Source organism: Podarcis muralis, chromosome 15 (assembly GCF_964188315.1).
Source record: "Podarcis muralis chromosome 15, rPodMur119.hap1.1, whole genome shotgun sequence".
Classification (NCBI taxonomy): Eukaryota; Metazoa; Chordata; class Lepidosauria; order Squamata; family Lacertidae; genus Podarcis; species Podarcis muralis.
The window spans coordinates 45,017,707-45,031,507 of NC_135669.1; the positions used below are offsets into that span (position 1 = coordinate 45,017,707).

General features: G+C 54.9%; 1 protein-coding gene across 5 annotated transcripts in view; it reads right to left on the reverse strand.

Annotated features, from left to right (window-relative positions):
- The window catches only part of SMG6 (SMG6 nonsense mediated mRNA decay factor), a 95,645-nt gene that overhangs the window by 54,728 nt on the left and 27,116 nt on the right, over window positions 1–13,801 (reverse strand). For all 5 annotated transcript variants that reach the window (XM_028707981.2, XM_028707980.2, XM_028707979.2 and 2 more), the window contains exons 9-10: window positions 13,179–13,240; window positions 10,348–10,493 (exon numbers count right to left, since the gene is read on the reverse strand). In XM_028707981.2, the coding sequence (XP_028563814.2) occupies window positions 10,348–10,493; window positions 13,179–13,240 (208 nt within the window). The remainder of the gene's footprint in view (window positions 1–10,347; window positions 10,494–13,178; window positions 13,241–13,801) is intronic.

Genomic DNA, 13,801 nt, shown 5'->3' on the forward strand with positions numbered 1-13,801 from the left:
AAAAACTGTTACGAAGAGAGACAGAGAGATGGAAAAAGATAGACTGGGGCGGGGGGGAGAAAAAACCCCAGTGTGGAATTGAGGAGGACTGCTGGGGGCGGGGGGAGAGCAGGAAAGGAAGGGCAGATGCCACTAGGAGGGGAAAATAAGTAAAAGCCCCCCGGGCAGGGGGCATTTCTTTTGGCCCTGGCACCCTTGGCTCAGGACGCCAGCACAGGGCCAAGCAGGCGGCCGACGGGGAGGCCCCTCTGGCAGGCACTTCTGACCAAAAGTGTTTTTCTCTTCTGCAGGAGGGGAAGGCTCCCCTACTACCCTAACCCCCACCCAGTGCAGGAGATCCAGCCAGCTTTAGCAAGTGGCACCCCCCCCCCACAAGCAGCTCCCAGTTAACTCACAAGCACAATGCCAAGGCTCATCTAGTTCCAACTGAGAACTGCAGAGTTGGCAGGGTCCCCCAAAGGTCATCCAGCCCAGCCCACTGCAATGCAGGGAGCACAGCTCAAGAATCCCCAACAGGTGGCCGTCTGACCTCTGCTTAAAAACTCCCCCCCCCCGCTCCAGCTTTGAGACTCCCCCCACTCGGGAGAGCATCAGACTGTAGCCAAGGAAACAGACCGGTCTGGTCTGTGACGAGAACTTCTTGAAGGAGTCAGAATCCTGCGCCGCGAGAGCCGCCTTGCCAGAATGACGGCTCTCTCTTGCACAGCTTTTCAGGGATGGGCTTATTCTAAGCTAGAATTCAGGGCTCCAGAGTCCTTTGGGCGCACACACACAGCTTGCTGCCCGCCTGCTTGTGTGGCATTACTGCTGCATACTGATCAAGGTCTTTGATCCACCCGCTTGGGCATTTGGGGTTTCTGCAGAATCATAGGCTTGCAGAGTTGGAAGTGACCCCAAGGACCATCTAGTCCCGCCTCGCAATCCCAGCTAAAGCACCCCTGACAGACAGCCACCTGGTCTCTGCTTAGAAACCACCAAGGAAGAAGAGCCCACTAACTTCTGGCTTCTGCTAAGCCTTTCTTCCCAGCTTCTGCCCTCATCTTCCCCTGAAGGCACGGGGGGATCCACACCGCAGGACTCAGGAGGACACTTGCCTTCCACGAGCCGGACTGGCGGTTGCTATTCATGCACCCGGTGCTGTGTTTGGGCTGGTGCACAGAACACTGCGTCCCCGAGCAGAGCAGACTTCAAAGGCCAAGTTCCTAGTCCTCATGGGACAGCACTGCAGCATCCTGCTCAGTCCCCCTGTCCTTCCCTCTGATCACAGAGCTTCCTGCGTTTGTTACTGGGGCTGTGGATGAGTCTCAGCCTCCACCAGCCTGGCATTTTGGGACTGCTCCCTGGGTGACCCCGGGGGCTGATCACTCACTCTCGGCCTCTCCCATCTGACAGGGCTGTTGTGGGGATTAAATGAGGGCCAGTACCTTGAGCCCCACTGAGGAAAAGGTGGGATATAAATGCAGTGGATTTATATATATTTTTAATCGATTCACGTTGGTGGCTGGGAGTTGTAGTGCAAGCACACCTGGAGGACAGCTGGTTGGCAAAAGCCGGTGAAACAGTCCTGGGCACTTGGGTCAGGGCCAGGCACCTTTCCTGGGTCTGTTACAGCTAACAGATATTGACAGACCAATTCCCCACCAGTGTGAAAGAAGAGTCCGGCTGCTGGATGAGGCCCAGAGGCCCAGAGGCTGGGGGGCCGATGGCAGCCTGCACTTGAAAACATCTCCACTTGGCAGAGCCTTGACCCTTCCCAAGATTAAACCTAAGCTGAGCTGGCTTCTACTGCCCCGTCCTCCTCACTTGCAGCCTTGGGAGCCGCTGCCCGGCTGCGGAAAGAGGGGGTCCTGGCACGGCCTCCGCACCACGTTTTCCCAGCCTCCGGGTCTTGGGGGTGCCTCATCCGTGGGCTGCCGAGCACATGTGGAGGGATGAGGGGAAAAATAAACAGGCAGACAAAAGAATGAGGACACCCTGCCAATTCCAATCGAGCGGCGTTGCGTTCAAATGCTTATCAAGCTGAGAAAGAACAGAGTTCTTGGAAAAACGGGGCTGCCTTTCTTCTGGTGCCAGCGTCAGCCACCTCTCAAGGATGGGTACAGGCCAGGCACAGCGGCCGGTGGGCCCACCCTCCCCAAACAGCCCCTCCAGGGGGGCTGGTAAGCATGCATTTTTTTTAAAAAAGTTAACTAAAGGGGTGGGGGACACACACATTTTTTATTGTTTTGAATCTCGGATCCTGCTGCTGCAGGAGAGACAATAAAAAGATTTTCTTTCCCATTTTTTTTTGCTAGCCCCCCTAATTAATGGGAGGGATGTCTGCCCTGCACCAGATGTCAGCCCAGGGTGCTTGGGGATGTTTGCCGTGGGCCAGTGGCTGCCTCTTGCCGCTCTAGCCCATCGCCCAGTGTATCTTGGGGGTGGGGAGAGTATCCTGTGTGACCCTTCCTGAGCGACAGTGTTTCTCCACACACACACACCCCCGAGCCACACAAGAGACACAGGAAAGCATCCCAGGGGGCCACACGCACATGTAATGGGTTTCAAAAAGGGGAAGAAAATGTGCCTTTTCTGGAAAGGAGTTGCATGAGCTTCTGAGAAATCTCTCCCCCCCCCCCAAAGGGGCAAAAGACCTAAAGCTCCATTACTAAGCTGGCAGGGGAATGGACTCCCTTGGCAGCCCTGGATAGGGAAGTTTTCAATGTCTGATGTTTTATTGTGTTTTTAATATTTTGTTGGGAGCAGCTCAGAGTGGTGAGGGCAACCCAGTTGGATGGGCGGCAAATACTAATACAAATATGAATACTAATTCCTTGGAGGCTTTTAAGCAGAGCGAGTGTGGCCATCTCCCAGGGGCTATTCAGTTGCGGTTTCTGCATTGCAGGGGGTTGGACTAGATGACCTCTGGGATTCCTTCCAAGGCTACAACTCTATGGCAGCCTAGGGTGGTGCAGCGGAAGATCCTGCCTGACCATCCAGAGGGAGGGAAGGAGTCTGGGCACTGCAGACAACGGCCCTCAGCTTCTTGCAACTGTTTAGGGGGCTGGAGGCAGGGGAAGTGGCTGCCCCCCACGCCCCTCTGCTCCAGCCCCAGACGGCTATCTTGGAAAGGGAAAGAAGGGGGCCAGCCCACGCTCGCTGCCCTCCTTCACACGCATCCTGAACGCAGGGCCCAGGGCACCCAAGGCGGCCTTCTTCTTGACCAGGATTACTTCAATTTGCAAGCTAACCGTCTCCAGCTGCGAGAGGGGCAGGAAATTTAACAGTAGTGCAAAGGCAGCCCTCTAAGCGCTGGTGTGAAGGCTGCTGAAGCCACACACAGGCACACACACAAACACACACACACACACAAAAGGAGGGTGTGCTATAAAAAGAACAGGCACAGCTATTGCAGCCCCTGTTAATTCAAGCCCTGAAGACGCAGGTCTTTGCAGAGCTGTCTCTTTCTTCCCTCAAACCACCCGCCCCAAAATATTCTGGCTCCTTCAGTGCCTTTGGGTGGGTGTCCTTTTTGTGATGGTCAGAGGGAAGAGCAAAAAACAAAACAAAAACAAAGCACGCCCCCCCCCCCCAGTTGATAAAAGGAAACGAGGGAGACGCGGACAATTGAAAACTACCTAAAAGCTCGGGGAGAGGTTTATTTTATTAGTTCTTAATAAATATCTTGCAGATTTCCTGCAGGAAACACACCAGATCACATGTAGAATAGTTTGATACTGATGTCAACGGCATCGACATATGAAATCTATTAGGGGCGAAGCCACAGCAGGGCGATCAGCGAGCAGAAAAGCTTCGCGGCACCAAGGCGAAAAGGGAGGGGGGGAGGAGGGACTCTCACGGCCCTTCCAAATTCTTCGAGAGGTAAAAAAGTCAGCCAAGACACAGAGAGAGAGAGAGAGAAAGAGAGAGAGAGAAAAATCCCACATCCTGCTTTGGGCTGCCAGCAATCTGAAGTGCCCAGAGATTAATTCTATGTCTGGCCTGGAAATGTGACTTTAAAGCATCAGTTGGGGGGTGGGGGGGGGAAGGTTGGGGGGAGGCCAGGCTAACTGGGGCTGGCATGGTGCCACCGGCTCCCCCCACCCCATTCTGAGCCCCAGCCCCCCCCCAGCCCCAGCCATGTTTCAATGTAGACAGCAGTAAACCCCAACAGACAGCAGATCTGGCTCCCTCCCTCTCTCTTGCGCTGCGCCAGCGACTCGGAGCAACAGCAGCTGCGCTGCGTCTCCCTCGGCAGGCGCAGATGGGCCGGAGTGCAGGGCTTCCGCTCGCTGGCTGCTGCAGGCTTTTAAGAGGCAGGCGGGCAGGCAGGCTCAGCGGCCTGGGGCGCAGCTCCCTCCCCATCCCATGTCCCCACCGGAGAGCTCCCCTCGTGCTGCCCAGAGGATGCTCCGCTCAGGCCTGCATTGCTCAGGCAGGAAAATGGAGAGAGGAAAAGTTCAGGGGAGGCAGGTTGGATGCTGCAAAGAAAGGATGCTGCACTAGGAGGGCCTGATCCGGGGGGGACTCTTTTCTTACAGAACCTCCAGGCCCAGAGGCAGTCTATCTAGACCCCCAGGTTCTAAGGAGCACTGTGAGGCTAGGGTGCTGGGCCAGATGGGCCCCCTTGGGCCTGATCCAGATGCTGCAGGGCTCTTGGGGGTAGTGGTCCTGAGTTCCAATTCTGGCCCAGTTCTGAAGCTTGCTGAGTGAGGGATCAGGAAATATCTCTCTCTCTCTCTCTCTCTCACACACACACACACACACACACGCACGCAGCATGGGATGGCGGTGAGAGAAACTCCCTCACAACAACCCTATGAGGTAGATCAGACAGAGGAAGAGCAGCCTCCTCCCAGGCCCTCCTCTGACACTTTAACCCAGCAGTTCTCAACCTGTGGGTCCCCAGATGTTGTTGGACTACAACTCCCATCATCCCTGAGCTCTGGACTTGCTAGCTAGGGGTGATGGGAGCTGTAGTTCAACATCTGGGGACCCACAGGTTGAGAAAGGCTGTTCTAACCTGACAGGGCTTGCAAGGCAATCTGCCATGGCTTTTCAAAGGGGCCACCACAGTTCAGACTCTTCTCTGCCTAGCCCAGCATTGCAGGCTCTGACTGGCAGCAGCCCACCAGGGTCCTCAGGCAGAAAAGACCCCTTTCCCTACTGCCAGCTGCCAAGTCCCTTTTTGGCCAGAAACGGTAGGAATCAAACTCAGGAGCTTCCACGTGAAAGGAAGCTGCTCTGCCAGCCTCTCATAAGAATGCAGCTGGATCAGGCCAGAGGGGACCCAGCGCCTAGTCCAGCTTCCTGCCCCATGCGGAAGCCCACAAGCAGGAGCGGAGCACCACAGCAGGACTTGCCCCCCACTCTTGCTCTGCTCAGCAAGATGTGAGATGCTGGCAAAGGGTGGCCCAGGAGGATTCTGGGAGACAGACCCCGACAGACAAGGCAGGATTTAAGGGAGTCAGCCTGGCTGCTTTGCGGACCCCAAAGGGGCTGCTGCCCACAACCAGCTGGCAAGCGGACTCAGGGGACCCCCCCTTCTCACAGTCACACGATGCAGGTTTACTCCTCCCAGACAAATGCAGGAAACGGCCTTCCTACTGAGACAGGCCGCCAGCTCATTTAGCTTGCAGGCGTTTGCACTGACTCTCCTGTATTTCTCAGCTCTACCTGGAGAGGCAGAGGACTGAACCACTCCCCCCCCCAAAAAAATTATCTTTTTAAAGCCATCTAAACTGGTGCCCATCACGAGCTTTCATGGGAGTCAATTCCATAGCTTAACTACCCAAGCGCTGCAACAGGGACGGGTCTTCCAGTCTGAACAACTGACGGCCTTGTGGGCACCTTAAAAGACGGTGGCACGAGCCTCTGTAGGAACAGCGGGTGCGAGAGAGGAACTTCCGCAAATAGAGCCTTTCCTTCCATCACGGAAACAAGCAAGGAAACCTTTGTTGATTAGGGTTTTTTTGTTTTTAAATGCATCCCACCTTTAAAAAAAATGGTTTCAAGGTATCTCAGACCTTTAAAAATTGAAATGCAACCTAGAAAGCAAAAAATAAGTAAAAATGCAGCAGGCTTTGCCACCCTGGTGAGCTGCCCATTCAGATATACTGAATGGAGACTTTCCTGCTCTGGCCGCAGGACATCAGAACTTAACTGATGAATCAGCCTTTGTCTGCCCTGGGCTAAGGCACTGCTGGCCGGGGCTGGTCAGAGGTCATTTGGAGGGCACAAGGACTGAAACTTCTTCAGCACCTACTTCTGCATGCAGAAGGTCCCAGGTTCAGCCACCAGCATCATCAGTTAAAAACGGATCTTGAGCACATAGGAAGCCGCCTGATGCAGAGTCCATCTAGCTCAGGCTGATCTTCACTGGCTGGCAGCAATAGCTCTCCAGGGTTTTAGGCAGGAGTCTTTTCTTCAACCTTATGTAGAGATGTTGCCAGGGATGGAACCTGGGACCTTCTGCATGCAAAGCATGTGCACTACCGCTGAGCTACAGATGAGCAAGCTTCCAGGAAGTTAGGGAGCTGCCGTATACTGAGATCATTGGGTCCCTTTAGCTCAGTACTGTCTTCACTGGCTGGCAGCAATGGCTCTCCAAGGTTTTAGGCAGGGGACCATTCCCAGCCCTGCCTGGAGATGCTGATGGGGACTGAACAGGGGACCTTCTGCATGCAAGGCAGATGCTCTGCCACGGAGCTTCCCCAGTGATGGTTCTTCCCCTCAGCCTGAGACTCTGGAGACCAGCTGCCAGTTGGAGCAGAGAACAGGGGGCTGGATGGACAAATAGCCCAACCAGGTATAAGGCAGCTGCCTCGTCTGCTGGCTGCAAGCAGGCGGCCCCAATCCCCGGCTACCTGCAAACACTCGGCATCCTCCCTGCTCCCACCCCAGCCCCACTTTGTCACTGCAGCTTTTCTGGTCCCCCCCCCTTCCAGGGCTCACCTGGGGTGTGGGTGAAGAGGTGCAGCGTGGAGACTGGGGTTTGAGAGCGGGGTTGGGGGCCACTTCCCCATGCGGCTCTTTCTGCTCCCAGGAGCCTGAGGTTACGCTCAAATACTCCGGAGGGGCTAATTTTAAAAGGCCACTAAACCAAGGCTGCAGCAGATGAGCCGGCGTTATTTTTATAGGCGGCTGAGAAAACTGGACTCGGCTTGGGGCTTTCCGGTCCTGGTAGATGCCGCGTGGTTTGCACATCGAGGAGGCACTGGTAAAAAGACGTTGTGGACAGGCCTTGGAGGAACTCTGGGGAACCACAAGGACCCTTCTGAAAGGGTCCAGGAGTCGGGCCTCGGTTTGGTGGGCGGGCTGTTGATTTGATTTATTTCATAAAATTAATGCACAGCTTAACTTTTTTTAAAAAAGAAATCTCTCAAAACAATTTGCAAAAAGAAATGTTATCAGTAAAAATAGTTAAAGCCAACTATTTAGTTCCAAACCTAGACAGCACCTTAAAAAGCAGAGACATCACCTTGCCAACAAAGGCCCGTATAGTTCAAGCTCTGGTTTTCCCAGTATTGATGTATGGAAGTGAGAACTGGACCATAAAGAAGGCTGATCGCCGATGAATGGATGCTTTTGAATTATGGTGCTGGAGGAGACTCTTGAGAGTCCCATGGACTGCAAGAAGATCAAACCTCTTCATTCTGAAGGAAATCAGCCCTGAGTGCTCACTGGAAGGACAGATCCTGAAGCTGAGGCTCCAAGACTTTGGCCACCTCATGAGAAGAGAAGATTCCCTGGAAAAGACCCTGATGTTGGGAAATATGGAGGGCTCAAGGAGAAGGGGACGACAGAGGATGAGATGGTGGGACAGTGTTCTCGAAGCTACCAGCATGAGTTTGACCAAACTGCAGGAGGCAGTGGAAGACAGGAGGGCCTGGCATGCTCTGGTCCAGGGGGTCACGAAGAGGTGGACACGACTAAATGACAACATTTAGTTCCAAGCATAAAACCAGCAATGAACTGAGAAAAGATTAAAATGTAAATCAACGTTCTACATGCCTGATATTACAGGGAGGTGCCCACACGGGGGCAGCTGAACTGTGGAACTCACTGCCACAGGAAACAAGGATGGCCACCAACCAGGATGGCTTTGAAAGACAACTCATGGAGGGCTCCTAGCCATGATGGATGCTCTCTCTACCTCCGCAGTCAGAGGCAGCAACGATCCCAAACGCCAGTTGCTGCAAGCCGCAAGAGGGGTGTGTTGCTGTGGAGCACAGGCTTTCCACAGGGACACCTGGCTGGCCCGTGAGAACAGGTTGCTGGGCTAGACAGACCCACCTTGGCCTGATCAAGAGGCTGCTCTTCAGAGGCTCCTTCTCCATGTAATACAGAGGGAGGGAGGGTCACCCGCTAAGCCCCATCGCCAGAAGGCCAGCGCAAGGCCTGCCAATTGTGCAACAGGGATTCCCAACCCTGACCTCCCAAAATTGGCTCAGGGGAGAAGCTTCAGAGGAGTGTATGCCCAACAGGCCAAAAAGCTCGTGTGGACAGAGCAACTGCACCAGCACTATGCTGAACTCCACCCTGGGAGTCGCTTAAGAGCAGCCAGATGGAGCCACAGCCTGAAGTTGGCTGGTTGGTGGGGGGGTGGGGGCAACTCTTGCCCTGCTCAGCTGGGAAGGGCACAAAAAGGCCATAAGACAAACTGCCTGGATATGTGTGTAAGACGTGCCGGGGGGGGGGGGGGGTGTTGCGGCGAAGGGAAGTGATCCCAGCGGTGGCCCTATGAACATCCCTCCAGTGATTTATAGGAAGTATAATCCAATAATATAGTAAAACAGAACAGTGTGTTTGAGATGGGTTTGATTCCAGGAATTATAAAACAAATTATTAAAAGGGGGAAAGAGAGAGAGAGAGAAAGAAAGGGGGTGGGCTTTGGGGGTGGGAGAAAAGCCCCACCGAGACCAGATTGGAGTAAATTGGGCACAGATGGGTGGGGGAGGGGGCTCGCAGGACTCCCCCCGCCGGAGATGCCCTGCCACAAGGCACGGCTTCAATTAGCTCGCTTGCAAACTCCGTTCCAGCCACCCCTCTCTCCCTGTGCCCAAATTGCAGATTCCCCCTCCCCTTAAAAAACACACCACCAACCACATTCTCCACGCGTCTGCGGTCAGGATAAAGGCACCCCCCACTTCCCTGCCGGGCGGGCTGGGAACCAAAGCGCCCAAGGAGGACACCTGGGGCAAGGTGTTGCACTGTCCTCCTCCTGGTCCTCCTGGGGGCAAAGGGAGCCCGCCAGCACCTCCTTCTGGAGAGAGACGGCATGCAAGGGACAGAGATCGCAGCTTCTGGGGTGGTGGGGGTGGGGTGGGGGTGGCACTGTTCCGGAGTGCCAAGGAACTGCCAAAAGGGGGCTGGCCAGGCATCACCTTCCCCTACAGCACTTCCGAGGCGGAGTGGGGTGGGGGACAGGATGGGACCGTCAGTCAGCAAGATGCTAATGGAGGAGCAAGGAAGGAAGGCCAAGGCTCAAGGGAAAGAAAATGGTTGCATGAGCAATACTTTCTGGGTGCCACAGAGGACGACACAGCAAGGGAGCCACAGATCTGACCTGCTGGCCCCAGGATCTGCTGGCGCTGCTCTCCCATGAGGATGACGGCCACAGCAGGAGGGCTACAGGGGGAGAATTTAGGGGAGGCCCAGGCAGGGCTGAGAAAGACTCTTTCGATGTGTCAGAGACAAACACTGAAGGGGGCAGGGGGAGAAAAGGGGGCCCTTCCTTGGACCAGACCCACTGGCTGCTTCTGCCCACCAGGAAGGGCAAAGGCAGCCTGCCTAGAGGTACTACATTGGGACTGGCAGTGGGGAGTGCCCTGCTGTAGCCCTCAGGTCCTGCTGCTAGCTTCTTCCCCTAGGAGGCACCTGGTTGGCCACTGAAAGAATAGGATGCTGAAACCAGGTGGGCCCCCTTTGGCAGTAGGGTCAATTGCGATAGCAGAACCTCCATGCCCAGGGACAGTCTACCTCTGAATACCGGGTGACGGGCAACAACAACTAGAGAGATGTTGTAGTGCTCAGGTCCTGCTTGCAGGCTTCTTCCCATTGGCTGGCCACTGCGAAAACAGGCTGATAAACAAGCTGGCCTGATCCAGCTGGCGCAGGGCTCTCCTTAGGCTCTTATAAGCGCCTCTCCACACAGGAAGCAAATGGTCCCATGGGAACCCTGAGCTGGATGCTCTCAAGATCTCAATTCCGCCCGCTGGGGTTTTGGAATTCAGCAGTTTTCTCAACCTGCGACTTCCAAAGGGCCTCCTGGACACCAGAGCTGCGTCCTGCCCACAAACCCAGCGCCTGAGGACGGAGGCCTGGGGCTCCTTCCTGACTCTTTCCCCACCTGTCCCCCTCCAGTACCTTTGGGCTGGGAGTTGTAGACAGCAAACATGTTGATGGCCATGAGTTGCAGCAGGCGGGTGCTTCCGATGGGCGAGGGGCTGTGCCCCAGCAGCACCCGGAACTCGCTCAGGACCTCAGCAGCCACGGCAGGGAAGGTCTCCATCCTGAAGAAACCAAGGAAGGAGGGGAGCCATTGTTTGCGTTGCTCATTATTTGCACTGCATTATTAACAACACCATTAGCATTGCACTGTTATTTCTATTACAGTCATACCTCATGTTACGTTTGCTTCATGTTAGGTTCTTTCAGCTTATGTCCCGTGGCGACCTGGAAATACTGGAAAGGATTACTTCCAGGTTTCGCCACTCGCGCATCTGGAGAAGTGCTAAATCGTGCTTCGTGCATAAGCGCCAGATCGTGCTGCGCCCCAGCGCAGATATGACACTTCAGGTTGCGCTCTTTTCATGTTGCGAACAGGCCTCCGGAACGGATTCCGTTCCAACCAGAGGTACCACTGTATTATTATTATTATTATTAATTATTCACGTATCTCCCAGTACAATTGCAAATAGACAGTAATTATTGTAACGACAACCTGAGAGCAGAGGAGCGCAAGCAAGATGATAAAAAGGGGCAGGGAACCAAGTCTTGTGAGGAACATTTTAGGGAGCTGGGAATGTTTAGCCTGGAGAAGAGGAGATTCAGAGGAGAAAGCATAGCTGTCTTCAAACACCTCAAGGGCTGTCACATAGAAGAGGGAACAAACTTGTTTCCTCTTGCTCTGGAGGGTAGGACTCGAACCCATGGCTTCAAGTTACAAGAAGGGAGATTCCCACTCAACATCAGGAATAACTTTCTGACTGTAAGAGCCGGACGACAGAGGGATGGAGTCCCTCAGATGGGGGTGGCCTTTCCTTCCTTGGAGGTTTTTAAGCAGAGGTGTTGGGGGGGGGGGCTGTCAGGGATGCTTTAGCCACGATTTGTGCATTGGAAGGAGCTGGACTAGATGAACCTCAGGAGTCCCTTCCACCTCTACAATTCTATGGGGATGAAAGATAACGGCAGAATCTGCTAGAAAGCCAGCTGTTGGGGAGAGGTGTCGAATTAAGACTAGAGAGACCAAGGTTCCAGTCCCCACTCACTCAGCCACGAAACTCCCTGGGTGGCCTTGGGCCAGTCACGGCCTCTCAGCCTAGCCTACCTTGCAGGGCTGTGGATAAAATGGGGAGAAGAACCATGTACGCCACCTTGAGCTCCTTGGCGGCAGGGTGGAATATAAATGTAATAAATAATAATAATGGGGTGTGGGGCAAGCAGGGGAGGCTGTGTGGGACTGAGAAAAGCTGCTCTTTCTCAGCAACACTGGCCTACTTTATGGGGCTGCTGTCAAGATCTGCCGAGCACAAGGAGACAAAGTACTTTGGTGAAGAGAAATTACCACTTTGACCCTACACGTGGTTACCACTGGAAAGTGTGTGTGTGTGTGTCTCAGTGAGTGAAATCGCTTCCGTTGTTTTGTCACAGGAAACATGAGCACCTGCACTCTCATTCACAGCAGAGGGAGCTCTGCAGGTCGCCCAGTTACGAAGCCAACTCAAACTCGGCCCTTGCGGGAACTGACGTGAACCCGTGGCCCTGCGGCCATTGTTTGGACTCGAATTCCCAGCACACCCAGCAGCCAGCATGGCCAGTGGTCAGGGATGGTGGAAGTCCAAGAGAGAGGGCACAGACTGGAGCTGACTTCTTGGGCATCCTTATGGGAGGCTCCTTCTTCCTCGCACCCAGGGAGGCTTCCCAAGAGGGGCAACTCTAACTCCTCTGCCGTCACCCAAGAAGCAATGGCCACCCGAGGGAAAACCTGGGAGCCAAATGCTGTCCGGGGACAGCAGAATGACTGCTTGGCATGGGGGAGGTTCAATCCCCAGGCTTGCTACCCAGAATTCGGTAGCAAGTGAAAATGGGGGAGAAAGACGCTTCTCTGCTAGAGATTCTGGGGAGGCTCAGCCGGTCAGAGTGGAACATGCTGGGCTAGGTGGACAAGATAAAGCACACAGCAGAAGGGCCTGGTGGATCAGGGCCCTTCTGGTCCAGCGTCCTCTTCTCACAGAGGCCAACTAGGTGTTCCCCTGGGAAACCCGCAAGCAGGATTCAAGCACAAGGGCAGCAGCCTCCCCTCCTGCGGTTCCCAGCAAGAGAGACTCAGAAGCATCCCCATCTCCAGCTGTGGAGGCAGAGCAAAGCCCTCGATAGCCTCCTCCTCCTCCATGAATTTGCCTAACCCCTTTAAAAAGCCGCCCAAGCTGTTGGCCATCATGGCCTCATGTGGGAGGGAGTTCCACAGTTTAACTCTGCGCTGGACTAAGAGGGACTTCTTTTCCTCTGCTCGGCATTTCTCTGACAATCTGCCTCAGTTTGTCAGGAGCCAATCCCTGGAGGATACGATTTGGATCGGGGGGCATCAGACCTCAATGCTAAACTGAACCTCCACAGGCAGAGGCAGTCTAGCCCTGAACTCCGGGCGGCAGCGGGAAAATGGCACGAATGGACTTGGCTGGGGAGGAATTTGTTCTGATAAAGGAGGGCAGCTGCTGTGCTGGACGAGGAGGGCCAGACCTGCGTCACTGCTGCGGTGGCGCTCCCAGCCCCAGCCCCGGCCGGAGTGCTGACCCTCTCCCTCGCCCCCACCCGCCCCACCCTCCAGAGCCGGCCTGGGAGGGGGAGGGAGGAGGAGGAGGCGGCTTCACACCCTGTGCCCTCCGCTCCAAACACAAGCCCAGTTGCTAACAATATTGGAATTCCAAAAGGCCTCGTAATGTAGGAAAAATAAAACAAACATCCTGCAGCCTTACCCAATCCTGGTAAACAGCTTCCCATGGGCATGGAGAAAACTCAGGACGAACCTTTTGTTCAGCTGCATGGGAAAGAGGGGGGGAAAGCAGAGAGAGAGAGAGAAAAGATGATGTTGAAGAAGATGAGAAAACAATTCGAACGCTCCCTTTTCCTGTGAACGAGCCCAGAGTCCCGGGTGACAGGATAACCTGGCCTGGGATGTGCAGAGGGGGGTGGAGGGGCGGCAGATGGGAACCAAATGTCTGTGCCCCGGCCCTCCAAGCGCGAGGGCAAGTGCCAGACAGCTGCATTTTTGGAGGGGGGAGCCGTGCTAGGCCCACGGCACCCTCTGCTGGCGGACAAGGTTCTCTGCAAGCGACGGGAGCATGTGTGCAAGGAATCCCAGGGGTGCCCACCTATCGCCACTTTCCAGAGGGGAATGCCAGGGCAACACGTAAGGACCTAAGAAGAGCCTTGAGGCTCGATCAGGCCAGTCCAGCAACCTGTCCTCAGTGGCCAAAGCAGGACCAGAGCCCAACAGCAGCAACTCTCCAGTTGTCCCCATCCTCTGGTTTTCCGAGGCAGACTGTCCCTGGGCATGGATGGAGGTTCTGCTTTCACAATAGGGCTTCCTAAGGGCCTG